Source organism: Hyaena hyaena, unplaced genomic scaffold, assembly GCF_003009895.1.
Source record: "Hyaena hyaena isolate Hyena2069 unplaced genomic scaffold, ASM300989v1 scaffold_256, whole genome shotgun sequence".
Lineage (NCBI taxonomy): Eukaryota > Metazoa > Chordata > Mammalia > Carnivora > Hyaenidae > Hyaena > Hyaena hyaena.
In genome coordinates this window covers 988,849-1,001,304 of record NW_024080885.1, presented here as the reverse complement: position 1 = coordinate 1,001,304, position 12,456 = coordinate 988,849, and the positions used below count along the sequence as shown (strand labels likewise).

Genomic DNA, 12,456 nt, shown 5'->3' with positions numbered 1-12,456 from the left:
GGGCTCTGTGCTGACTGCCAGCTCAGAGCCTGGAGCCTGTTTCAGTCTGTGACTCCCTCTCTCTCTGACCCTCCCCTGCTCACGCTGTCTTTCTCCTCTCTCTCTCTCTCAAATAAAAAAAAAAAAAAAAAAAAAAAAAAAAAACGTGAAGATCTTGGGCAGAGGGATACTGTTTTCAAATACCATCTAATGTATTTTGTTTCTCAGTGTGAAGTCCTTAATCTGTTAAAACTAGTCCAGGATCCTGAGGCTTAATATCAGAAAAGGGGAGAGCACTAAAGAACAAAGAGAGAACAGAATAAAATTCTTGCCCTTGAGCTCCTTTGTAGACTTTTACAAATATATTGAAAATACAAAATCTTAAAAGCCATGACCATCAAATTCAGTAGTGAAAGAAAATATATTTTGACATTCTGAAAAGGCTGGCTCAGAAGATCAAGGACAAAAAGCTGAGGGAAAATAGTATAAAGTTTATAAAGGACAGAGTGTAAAGTTAACACAGTATGATAGAAAATCTGGTTCCTCCTGAAAATTAGAGGCTGACTGGTTCGGGAAGAGTCAAAGGATATAACCAGAAGTTACTAGCCTTAGGTCTTTGAAAAGTCCCCAGCCAACTGCTCTTTCTAGGATCAGAACCTTGAGCAGGTTAGTGGGAGGAGGACGAGTCTCAGTTGGGGTGACCATGAACTCAAGGAGCAGTGAGTGCAGGCACAGTGTTTTGGTCATTGTGTCTCACATCAATACCCACCACAGAACATGCACTACAAGGAAGTGCACAAAGTCCATGAGGAAAAGACGATCCATCCAGAGGACATTACCAGGCTGTCTCTAGTCCATTTCTTTTTTCTTTTTTAAAATATTTATTTATTTATTTATTTATTTATTTATTTATTTATTTATTTTGAGAGAGAGAACATACAAGCATGAGCCGGGGAGAGGCAGAAAGAGAGAGTGAGAGAGAAAATCCCGAGCAGGCTCCGCACTCAGCACAGAGCCTTACTCGGGGCTAAATCCCACAAACCGTGAGATCATGACCTGAACTGAAATCAAGAGACAGATACTTAGCCGACTAAGCCACTCAAGTGCCCCTCTAGTCCATTTCGGTGCTTGCATAGGCTTGTGAACAGATTAGCCAAGGTGGTAGAGTAGAGGTTCTCCATGAGCCCAGAAACATGGGTTTTCTCTCATACATCAAATTTGGCTAGTTTGCTGCCAAACATCCAACCTGTCAGCAGCAGATACAACACTGAGCCTTTAATATGCAATCACCCCTCAAGGAGACCAACCACCCACTGGTTGCCAAGTTGGTTACATTGGAACACTTTCACCCTGAAGATAGTACAAATCTTTTCTTATTGGGTTATTGGGGTTAATGCACACTCCAGGCATGATTTGCCTTCCCCACACACTGCCACACATAGAAACGTGGACTGAGGGCTCAGAGTGGCTGGCTGATTATCACGATGAGTAAAGGATTTCACATCCCTTTGCATCAACAGATCGGCTTGATAGTAAGGAGGTATAAAAATGGACATGTGACCATTGGGTATGCTAATGCTACTGGAGTATTATCCACAAACCACATTGGAATGATTGTTGGGAGCCATTCTGAGCCCACTAGTCGAGAAAACTCCTGGTGAGGTTAAAGCAAGTTTGTACAGTCTCTTGCCCATCAGATGATGACCGATATCCACCCCAACTCAATTATTTCTGCTTGAGCACTGACCCCTAAGGTACCTTATTGATCAATATCTGGAGTGACTTGTCCCCTTATTCCAGCCCTGGTATGATGATTGCACCTTGTGAAGGAACTTATTGTGGGAACTTCTTGTTTCAATTATGGGAACAGACATCGTGTCTCCAGCAGGTCCTGTTTCTCTCCATACTTCCCTTGAGCTATGAACAGGCTAATAATGACCCTTACTCATAAAAGATTGACCTTTACATGTACAGTTCTGTTTCTACTGTTGCGTTAGTCCAAGATGTTCATACAGCTCAACATGTAAATCAACTAGCCAAAAATGTCTTTCATGCCCTAGCTATTCAAGAAATCATAAAAGCAGACACAAAGGTAAATGCACTCGAAGAGGCTATTCTATGTATTGGAAATGAGCTAAACTCTTTAAAGGTATGGTTGACTCTCTGGTGCAATAAAGCATATAACTGGAAAATCAAGTCTTGCCCGGAGACAAAGAGCCTAACCTAGAGAGAAGGAACAGATAAGGGCAGAAGATAAGTTACTACATACACCTTTGCTAACTGACAGTGTATAGCAGCCCCTTCCCTAAGGCCTACATTCCACAAACACCTTCCCTTACCCTGGAAGCTGTGATGAGGATGGATAAGAGTATCTACAAACCTATGACTTAATCTTAGCGTTATTAAAATGTGAACACTTTGTTATTTTCTTAGTTACCCAACCTCACTATAATTGGTGCAGTTCTTTTAGAAGACTTCTGTAAAACCTGTTTCTGTACATTTTCCAAAAACATCTCACAAAGAGCTATCCATTGTAAAAATTCCATTTCCTGATGCCATGTTAACATTTGACCTATAAATAAAGACACCAAAACCGACAGGATGGAGATTCTGCCTGGTGATCAGAAACGATCTTGGGGCTCTCTCTCTCGCCGACACTGTCCATCCTTCAGGGACCCCTGGACCTGCCGGAGCTGGCCTCTGACAAATGATCGCCAAAAGTTTTAGCTAAAGCACCAGTTTAGGGATAGTGCTCTGAGAGATTGGAGAACTATTCTTTATGATGCTATGTTCCTACTGTATAAAATACACGGACCTGGGAGCCAAGGGGTGGAAGTAGGGCTATCTCCCCATCAACTCTCACCTTCAGCGACTCCCTTGGATGTCCTCACACTGTTCTGGACTGGAGGTCTCAGTTCCCCTTGAAGGGAAAGGAAAGGAGGGCACTGCTACTCGGGAAACACAGAGGTTTTCACCTAACCTGATGTTACATAGCTCACCTGGTCATTTGGAGGTCCTCATGCCAGAAGACCAGAAGACCAAGAAGGGAGTCACAACACTGGCAGGGGCAATGAATTGTGATTATCATGAGGATAAAAGGTGATTGCTACCTCATGGGCACTGGGAAAATATGGCTAAATTTCCGGGGATCCACTGGGATGGCTTTTAGTGTTTTTGCAGCAGTGATTACTGTAAAAAGGCAAGTGTAACAACTATGGCCTGACGAAGGAAGAATACTCAGGGGCTTAGACCCCTCAGAGATAAAGATCTTGGTTATCTCACAGAGATAGAAACTTAGACCAATAGATGGATTAGTCAGCAGTTGAGAGGATCAAGAATGAGTGGTATAGAAAGTAGATGGAGAGAGATAGTATATGTGAATTACAGCCATGAAATCAACTATTGCAATTACAATTTGTCTCACTAATCCTTTTATTAATCTTTTTTTAAGTACTAGTGATCTGGGTAGATTTGACACAGAGCATAAGTGGATACCAGCAGTGCAAGGGATGGGCCGTACAGCGGCTATTGGTGTTCTATTAATAAATCCTTGACAGTCACGTCTACATACTGAAAACCCCAGCAACCGTAAGGACTACTTTCAGGCCATGGGAACACATGTGGCCAGTGTACAGGGCTAGCCAGATGTGCTGGAGAGTTAATACCCCCAAAGCAGCCCTTACTCGGTGATGAACAATGAGTTTACGGGTGAATTCTTCAGCTCCTTCATGCTTCACTTGGAATAACTCCAAAGGGTATGCAATGCTGTCTCCCAGAGTTACCAGCTAGATTAAGCTCCAACTGCCAATGGTATGAATTGGCCTGTTGACAACATCCTGTATTGGCTTCCTTCCCTCTCCTGATTCACTTCCTACCAACGTTTCCTGGAATGACCTGCAAATAAACTACTTACACACAAATCCTTGTATTGGAATGGACTTTCAGAGATCTCAAACCAAGATACAGGAATTCAAATCATAGCACAAAGATGGAGATAATCTAGAAGAAATAATGGTGCTCCTTCTTCCATTGCTATCAAACTGGGTTTGGTGGAACACGGAATTTTCATAGCCTCATTCAGGACTGGTCACAACTGTCATGACTCCCTGCACATCTCTCTGGTGGAGAGACTCAACCACCTACTTCTGGGTCACAGAGAACCCCTGCTTCTCAGACACGACCTTGTCTGCGACAAGACCCTATTTTTTTTTACTCCCAGCTTGAGGACTCCAACTCTGGAATTACATAAGTATCTCTGTCACTATGTCTGGAAAAGCAAAATTCTAATGTATTTTTTTAAACATTCTTTGTTCAATAACACTTCCCCAAGATGGAATAAGAGTCAGGAAAACAATTCTTCATATGAGTTGAGTGAGCAACTTAATGCTGGTGAGAACTCCCACCATAGTTGTTTTAGTTTCCTGATGCAGCACAGACAAGGACTTTTTTTTTTTTTAAAGAATCCATGGAAAATATGAACGTAGTTAGACACAACATGTTCCACTTCTGAATCTAGTCAGTGCTCTTTCCAGTTACAAACATCCATCTTTAGGGGCACCTGCGTGGCTCAATGGGCTAAGTGTCCAACTCTTGATTTTGGCTCAGGTCATGATCTCACCATTCATGAGCTTAAACCCCACATTAGGCTCTGCACTGTCAATTCAGAGCCTGCTTGGGATTCTCTCTCTCTCTTCTTTTGCCCTCACCCCCACTGTATGTGTGTATGCATGTGTATGTACACTCTATCTCTCTCAAAAAATATATTTGGGGTGCCTGCGTGGCTCAGTCGGCTAAGTATTGGACTTCAGCTCAGGTCATGATCTCATGGTTTGTGGGTTCAAGCCCTGCGTCAAGCTCTGTGCTGACAGCTCGGAGCCTGGAGCCTGCTTCAGATTCTGTCTCCCTCTCTCTCTACCCCTCCCCTGCTTACATTCTCTCTTTCTCCCTCCCTCTCAAAAATAAATAAAAACATTGAAAAAAATATTTTAAATCTATACTTATCTCATTCGGTATGTTGAGAAAATGTAGAAATGTAAAAAAATTGAATACATTAATATAACAGGTATATTCCTATCATGCATAACTAATTGTTGATACTTTCGTATTTGTTTTGTCATTTTTATTTTTGTTTTATTTTTTAATGTTTTATTTATTTTTGAGACAGAGCACGAGCAGGGGAGGGGCAGAGAGAGAGGGGGACAGAGGATCAGAAGCGGGTCTGTGCGGAAAGAGGACCTCGATCCCATGAACAGTAAGATCATGACCTGAACCAAAGTCAGACGCTTAACTGACTGAACCACCCAGGCACCCTTATCATTTTTATTTTTGAAGGAAAAAAAAAAGAAAAATAAGAGCCTGCTGTTGTCAGAAAGGAAACCGGCCACTTCCGCCCACCGCCCAAGGTCCGGCTCTCCTCTCCAAGATTGGGGCGTATCAAAAATAAATTTGCCGGGGGCGCCTGGGTGGCTTAGTCGGTTAAGCGTCCGACTTTCGCTTAGGTCATGATCTCGCGGTTCGTGGGTTCGAGCCCCGCATCGGGCTCTGTGCTGACTGCCAGCTCAGAGCCTGGAGCCTGTTTCAGTCTGTGACTCCCTCTCTCGCTGACCCTCCCCTGCTCACGCTGTCTCTCTCTCTCTACTAGAAATAAATAAAAACATAAAAAAAAAATTTTAAAAAAAAAATAAAAAAAAAAATAAATTTGCCGGCTCCCTTTCTCCTTTATTTTCATCCCAGAATAGGACTCAGAAAACATTTCACATTTTCACATTTTCATTTGAAATTGTATAACCAAAGGCCTATTTTCTGAAAGGGAGACCAAAAGTCTTAGGAAAACTTTTCTCAGTGAGACAGAATCAGCCACCCACCTGTCAGATCATTTCCTGCTCTGAAGCAGAAGTGCCCCGGAGCACAGAGGAGAACCCAGATGAGAGCGAGAGTCTCTTTTCACCTGCAAAGGAGAGCGGTCAGCATGCTGCTGCTCGGCTTACTGTGGGCAGTCATGCTGTCCACCCGTGTCGGTAAGAAGGTGGGGGTCTTCACGTACGGTGTTATCCAATGGGGCTGTGAACCAGAGATTAATAGTGTAGGGACTGCATCACCTCAGAGCCCAGCTATGGGGAGGCGGAAAGCTGATATGTGCTGCCTGGGGTTTGGATCCAGAAGAAAGATGGTTGGGGATGGGATCAGCCTGTGAGTCTGCCTGCCTTATCTCTCTGGTGTGACACCTTCTCCTCTTTCCCACAGGATCCAGCACAGCCCAGACGGTCACTCAGACTCAACCACAAATGTCCGTGCAGGAGGCAGACACTGTGACCCTGGACTGCACGTTTGACACTCGTGACAGTGATTATTATTTGTTCTGGTACAAACAGCCTCCCAGCGGGGAGATGGTTCTCATTATTCGCCAAGAAGCTTATAAGCAAGAGAATGCAACAAATGATCGCTTCTCTGTGAACTTCCAGAGGGCAGACAAATCCTTCAGTCTCAGGATCTCAGACTCCCGGCTGGAGGATGCTGCAATGTATTTCTGTGCTCTCAGGGAGGCACAGTGACAGGAGCAACCGGGAGAGGCTTACAGAAACCTCAGACCTCAGCATCTGTGCAGAGGTCGGGGGTGGGAGGAGTGGCTAGGGCACCAGGAATATAGAAAATCTTTGACTTCTCTTGGAATAAAAGCTCCTTCTGTGTGAATATAAGAAACACAGAGAGAAGGGTATCTGTAAACTACAATCCTTAAAATAACAGTAAAAATAATAACATATATGGTGTTTTCCAGTTTTACAAAGTTATCTTCATACATTCTGTCACACGTAACCCTTATCGCTTTGTCTGGTATATGTGACAGATCAGACTTCCTAAGAGTGTCCTCTGCCCGGCAAATCTTTGTGATTTGCCTGGCAGCTCATACTTCCAAAATTGATAATGTTTTCCATTTTGTTAGTTGGTGTTTCTTTTTATTGTCCATCCATGTCTAAAACTGAATCTCTCTGAACAAGGTACCTATTTTAGAATACAGTGGGCGTGGGGTGCCTGGGTGGCTTAGTCGGTTAAGCGTCCGACTTTTGCTTAGGTCATGATCTCGCGGTTCGTGGGTTCAAGCCCCATGTCGGGCTCTGTGATGACTGCCAGCTCAGAGCCTGGAGCCTGTTTCAGTCTGTGACTTCCTCTCTCTCTGACCCTCTGCTGCTCATGCTGTCTCTCTCTCTATCTCCTAGAAATAAATAAAAAACATTAAAAAAAAAAAAAAAAGAATACAGTGGGCGTGACAGCTGAAGGCATGACCAAGGAAAGGGTCCACTGGCCCTTCCATAGACCTAAAAGTTGACCTAGACCCATGGTACCTAGGTCAGATGACTTAGAAGAAGGATGGAATGGCTTATTAAAGGCTCAGTTAAGAAGCCAGCTCAATGGCATCACCCTTTGCGGTTGGAATGCTATGTTCCTGGAAGTGGTAGTATTCATTAAACCAATGGCTGATATATGGTGCTCTGTCACCCTAGTTAAAATATGCAAATTTAGAAATGAAGAACTGGAAGTATACTAGACTCTTCTACTATCACTCCTTGTAACTCATTTCCAGAATTTGTGTTGCCCTTTTCTACAGCCTTAGGCTCTGCTGGATTAAAGGTCCTAGGACCCAGAGGAAGAATGCTTCCACCAGAGACTTCAGGAAGAGTTCCACTGAACTTGCCTCTCTGACTGCCGCCTATGCCATTTCGAACTCCTTGTGCCAATTGTCCAGTAGGCAAAGAAAGGAGGAATGACTGACTCTGATTATCATGGAGCATTGGGTTATTACACAGTGAGGGCAAAGAGGAATGTGTCATGCCCAATAAAAGCCGCAAGTGGCAGTTGTGGCTTGAAAAGGACAAAGTAAACAAGAACAGAGACCCCTGAGCAATGAAGGTCTGGGTCCCCCTATCAGGCAAGCAATCTAGATCCAGTGAAGTCCCATCCAAAGGCAAGGAAACCTACAGAGTGTGGGGGGGGAGGGAGAAGAGTTTTAATTATAGCCTTGGTGCCAGTTAGAGAAGCCGGGCCTGAAGGTCATATTGTACAACCCTCCAGTATTAAGTGTGTTAGATGGATTTCAGCCCACCACAACCTTGAAGACTCTGTGACACAGTGAAAATTATACAGGGCGAATCCTCACCTGAGTAGTGCAAAGAAAGCATTGTCATCAAGATCTGAGGTGCTTTGTGGTCATGTCCAAATGCCCAGCTTTGATCCTATCAAGAGGTATGGTAGATAATTCTGTGGACAAGCTGATAACATCCAACATTATACATGCACAGTGTATTTTTTACTTCTTATGCCAGAGCCCTCTCTGACTCCTCAGGAGCTCACTCAGGCTGTGGATAAACACAGGAGAATTACCACCCCCGCTGGCAAGTCTCAACCAGTGTGGAGAGAGGACCACGGCCTGCCTGCCTTCTAGCAGAGGGTCCCAGAGGGGCTTCCTGTGTGTTAACCAGGAGATCCTGGCAGAATCAAGTCCCAATTTTATGCTACCTATTTTCTCACTTCTACTGCCTCAGATCTCTTCTAAATAAACTACCTTCACTTGAGTCCTTGCTTCAGTCTCTATTTGGGGTGGAAGACAAAATTAACACATTCTTTGAAAATTTAATAGAGAAAGAACAGAAGAGAGTTCAAGATGAACTTTACTGGGCTGGTTGCTAATAACAGCAAGTGGGTACTTGAGTGATTAATTGAAAACGTAGAAGATGTCACCTTAATTTTTCAAAAGACGGTGAAACAGATCACATATATGAAACTCCAGGCCCTGCAGATGTGTGATCACATCTTTTTATCACACAAAAACTTTACATACCAAATTAAACTCTTCTCATTAACTCCTTCCCTACGTCTGCTTACCCTCTACTATTTAAACCTCATTCTTACTTCTTCTCCAAACATAGCTCTATTCCAGTCTATTCTCCTCATGGACCCATAAACACTTCAAGCTCTTGCATTTCTTTTCTACTTGTTCCACTCACCCAAATTTCCCTTTTATGTGTATCTCAGGCTAGCTAAATCATATTAGTCCTATATAAGCACAATTTAAGGCTCTATCTCCTCCAAAGGTTCATCTCTAACAGAGAATCCTTGAATTCCTTTTCTTCTAATGTCTTGCAATTAGATATTGAATCTAAACAAAACAATTTGACTCGTAGTGATGTACTTTTTTCTTAGAGAGAGAGAGAGCACGCATGTGCATTTGCACGCAACCAGGGGAGAGGGGCAGAAGGGCAGAGGGAGAGAAAGAGAGAGAGAATCCCAAGCAGGCTGCAAACTCAGCATGGAGCCCAACCAATGCAGGCTCGATTCCACGATCCAGGGATCACGACTTGAGCCAAAATCAAGAGTCAGATGCTTAACCAACTGAGCCTCCCAGGTGCCTGTGACTTACCTTCTTAAAGCATTTGCTACTGTTTCAAGGTACCAATATTACTTCTTATTCTAGTCTCTAGGAGGACAGAATTTTGCCTTGTATAGTTCAGCATTCCTCAGTGCTCTTGACACAGTGTCAGGCACATGGTAATTGTTCGATAAAGCTAAAGATTATGCTTAGAATGTATTTCATAATCATCATATATTCATGACAGTATATTAAGGGGGAAAATCGGTACATTCTAACCTTGTCACAGAAGGTTTCTTTGAAAAGGTAAGACAGGATTAAAGGTAGGATTTTTAAAAGCTGTGATAAAAAGGAGAATAAGGTATATTTTAAATATCAAGTTCTTATCATTGAGTGTAAACAGAATTCTGAAATTTATATAAACAGATTACTTCTAGAACAGACTTCTTGACAAAACCAAGTTCTTCCTGTGTATAGGAGTGAATCAGAGGAATTACCTCTGTTATTATTTCTTCAACCTGAAGAGGGCACCGCTTGCATTCGTTGACAACAGTTATTTGCAAAAGCTTGTCTTCCTATTCCAGAATATATGTCCCTCGTATGTATGAAAACACTGGAATAAACCCTTCTTTATCTGAAAAGCCTAGGTCAGATTTCCACATTCCGGAATCACATCTTCCATGGACGTAGGAAGACCAAATACAAAGAAGCTTCTAGGAGCCACATTTATGATTTGGTGGCTTCAGCTGGGAGAATTTATGTCATTAGGAACCCAGAGGACCCAGAAGGCTCCAAGAACTAGTGTCTATCTTTTGTAGAAGGGACTCAAAGAACACATGAATTTTTTAATCCGCCCTTCAACATTTTCTTTTAATGAACATTAATCATCAAATGAAAAAAGAGAAAAATCCTTCCTAAAATTGATCATCCAAGGAAGAAAGAATTTTAATATTTACTATAATCATGTTAACAGTGTTTCAGATCCACAGGTGTGGTATGGAAAGTATGTATAATAAATCTGCTTTTGATTTTGTTCTGGTTCAACAGGGCTTTGGAGCACAAGGGGTGATCCAGGGTTAGTCTCAGCTCCACTTCTCCCTGCACATCCAGACCGTGCACTTGAGAGACTCAGCCACCTAACTCTGTGCCAAAGGAAGCTCATGGGCCCCAGAGAGCACCTAAGTGCACTGGGACTTTCTCCCTGCATTAGGACCACCACTCGGAAGCTAGTAAATGGTCCCCATCATCTCCTCTGACAAACAAAAATTGTAAATGAATATAAAGAATATAAATAAAACTTTAAAAAAAGATTTTTACAAGTTTTTTTGTTCACTGTATTTCCAAATAAGCAAATGAGATCATGAGAATACTACGCATGAGATGGCAGAGGTGAGTGGGGTGGGAACCCTCAGTATTCTTCAGGCAAGATCCACCCCACCAAAAGGGAGTATTTTGATGTCTGGACCAGCATCTCCCACTTGGGCCATTCGTTGTTAAAGCACCTTCGTTTCTGCCTCTGTAAAAGTTCTTCCATGAGAATGTGAGAGTAGACATGTGATGTCCACATATTTTTCTCCTAGTTTTTACTTTTTAGAGTCTAACTAGCTAACTCTTGTGAGAAATCCTACAATGGTAGTTGCCAGATGCTGTTGATAGCCCAAGGGAGCACAGTAGACTTTCTCAGACTGCCCAGATGGGACACTGCTTTTTGTGTTTTAACCTCTTCCTCTCTTCTCTTCACCCTTCCTTTCCTTGCTTAATCACTGATAATCTGGCTTTGCTCACCACCTTGTATAGATTTCCTAAACAACCTAATCACTCTTCTTACTTAAAATAAAAAACAAGGTTTCCTAAACTACCTAATCACTGTTCTTACTTAAAATAAAAAACAAAACCCCCCAAAACAAAAGCAAGGATAATCTAGACATAATATCTATTTTTTTAAAAAAGGGAAAGGCAGCTTTTATGGGCATCCCCATATTTTGCCACTTGAAAGTCCTTTCATATGAATTATCTTATTCCATCCTTAGAGTTCAACAGCCTGATCAGCTGTGGCAGCTAGGGACTGACCAGATGATGGATAGAAGATATTAAAATTCTGATTGGTGGGGCCCAGAGGATCAGGAAAAGATCTAAAACACAGCACAATAGACCTTCTGGCTAGGGATCCCCAAATATCATTATGTGTACAGTGAACACGGGAGGAGGCAGAAAACATTCCCTCCTGAGAGCCTCGTTTGTGAATTCATAGCTTCAGTGGGACTGAGATGGAGACAAGAGACAGTCCATCATCTAGAGTCTTCTATAAAGACTAAAGAAAAAGAGGGAGAAATTGTAAAATAATCACATTTTTACAAATGTTGTATGACCCTGACCAGAAAATAGTAGTCATGGTAGAAATTTAGTCACTAGACAAACAGGAAGAAGGACCATACCAACTACAGCAATTCGCCAGGTTGTGCTTTAAGTTTTCTGATGTTAACAGCAGTGTCAGTGGCAAATGCCTACCACATTTCCCAAGTGGCACTAACAAATAGGTTGGGAGAATTATGGCCACCATGCCCTACACAGCAAGACAGCTTTTAACTTTCCTTTTGTTCCCCTTTCTTTTATGCAGAGGGAAAGTTTACATAAAGCTGGACAACAGAGATGGCCTTTTCTCAGATTGGATGACAAAAACTCAGGAGGAAGAGAAAATTAATGCAAATGAGTGGTTCCATACATCGTGAGTTTTCCTTTTAGCTCAATTGCCTCCTCATAGGAGAATGCGTGCATGAGGAAAAATGGCGTGCCAATGAAACATTGTCAAATGGGCAGCACAGACTGTTCCCAGGTAAGTTTTATACCAATTGTTCTGATTCTTCATTCGCACGGCCATAAGGACATATGCACAAAAGTCCTTATGGGAACATTTGCCATCGGCATTTTAGAGCTCCTTGACACCACCTAAGCCAGATATTCTTTAAAAGTTGGGGACAGGGCTTCGGTGACTCAGTCAGTTGAGCTTCAGACTCTTGATTTCCCTTGAGTCATGATCCCAAGGTCATGGGATGGAGTACCACATCAGAGTGGTGAGCATGGAGCCTGCTTGGTATTCTCTCCCTCTGCTCCCCTCA

The 12,456-nt window shown here is 42.7% G+C and overlaps 2 gene segments (V, D, J or C); both read left to right on the top strand.

The window, feature by feature from the left end:
* LOC120240454 overlaps nucleotides 1-12,456 on the top strand; it is a 499,568-nt gene that overhangs the window by 166,799 nt on the left and 320,313 nt on the right.
* LOC120240466 lies at nucleotides 5,887-6,647 on the top strand. The segment is given in 2 exon segments: nucleotides 5,887-5,996; nucleotides 6,223-6,647. Coding segments are annotated over 2 exon segments (402 nt in total).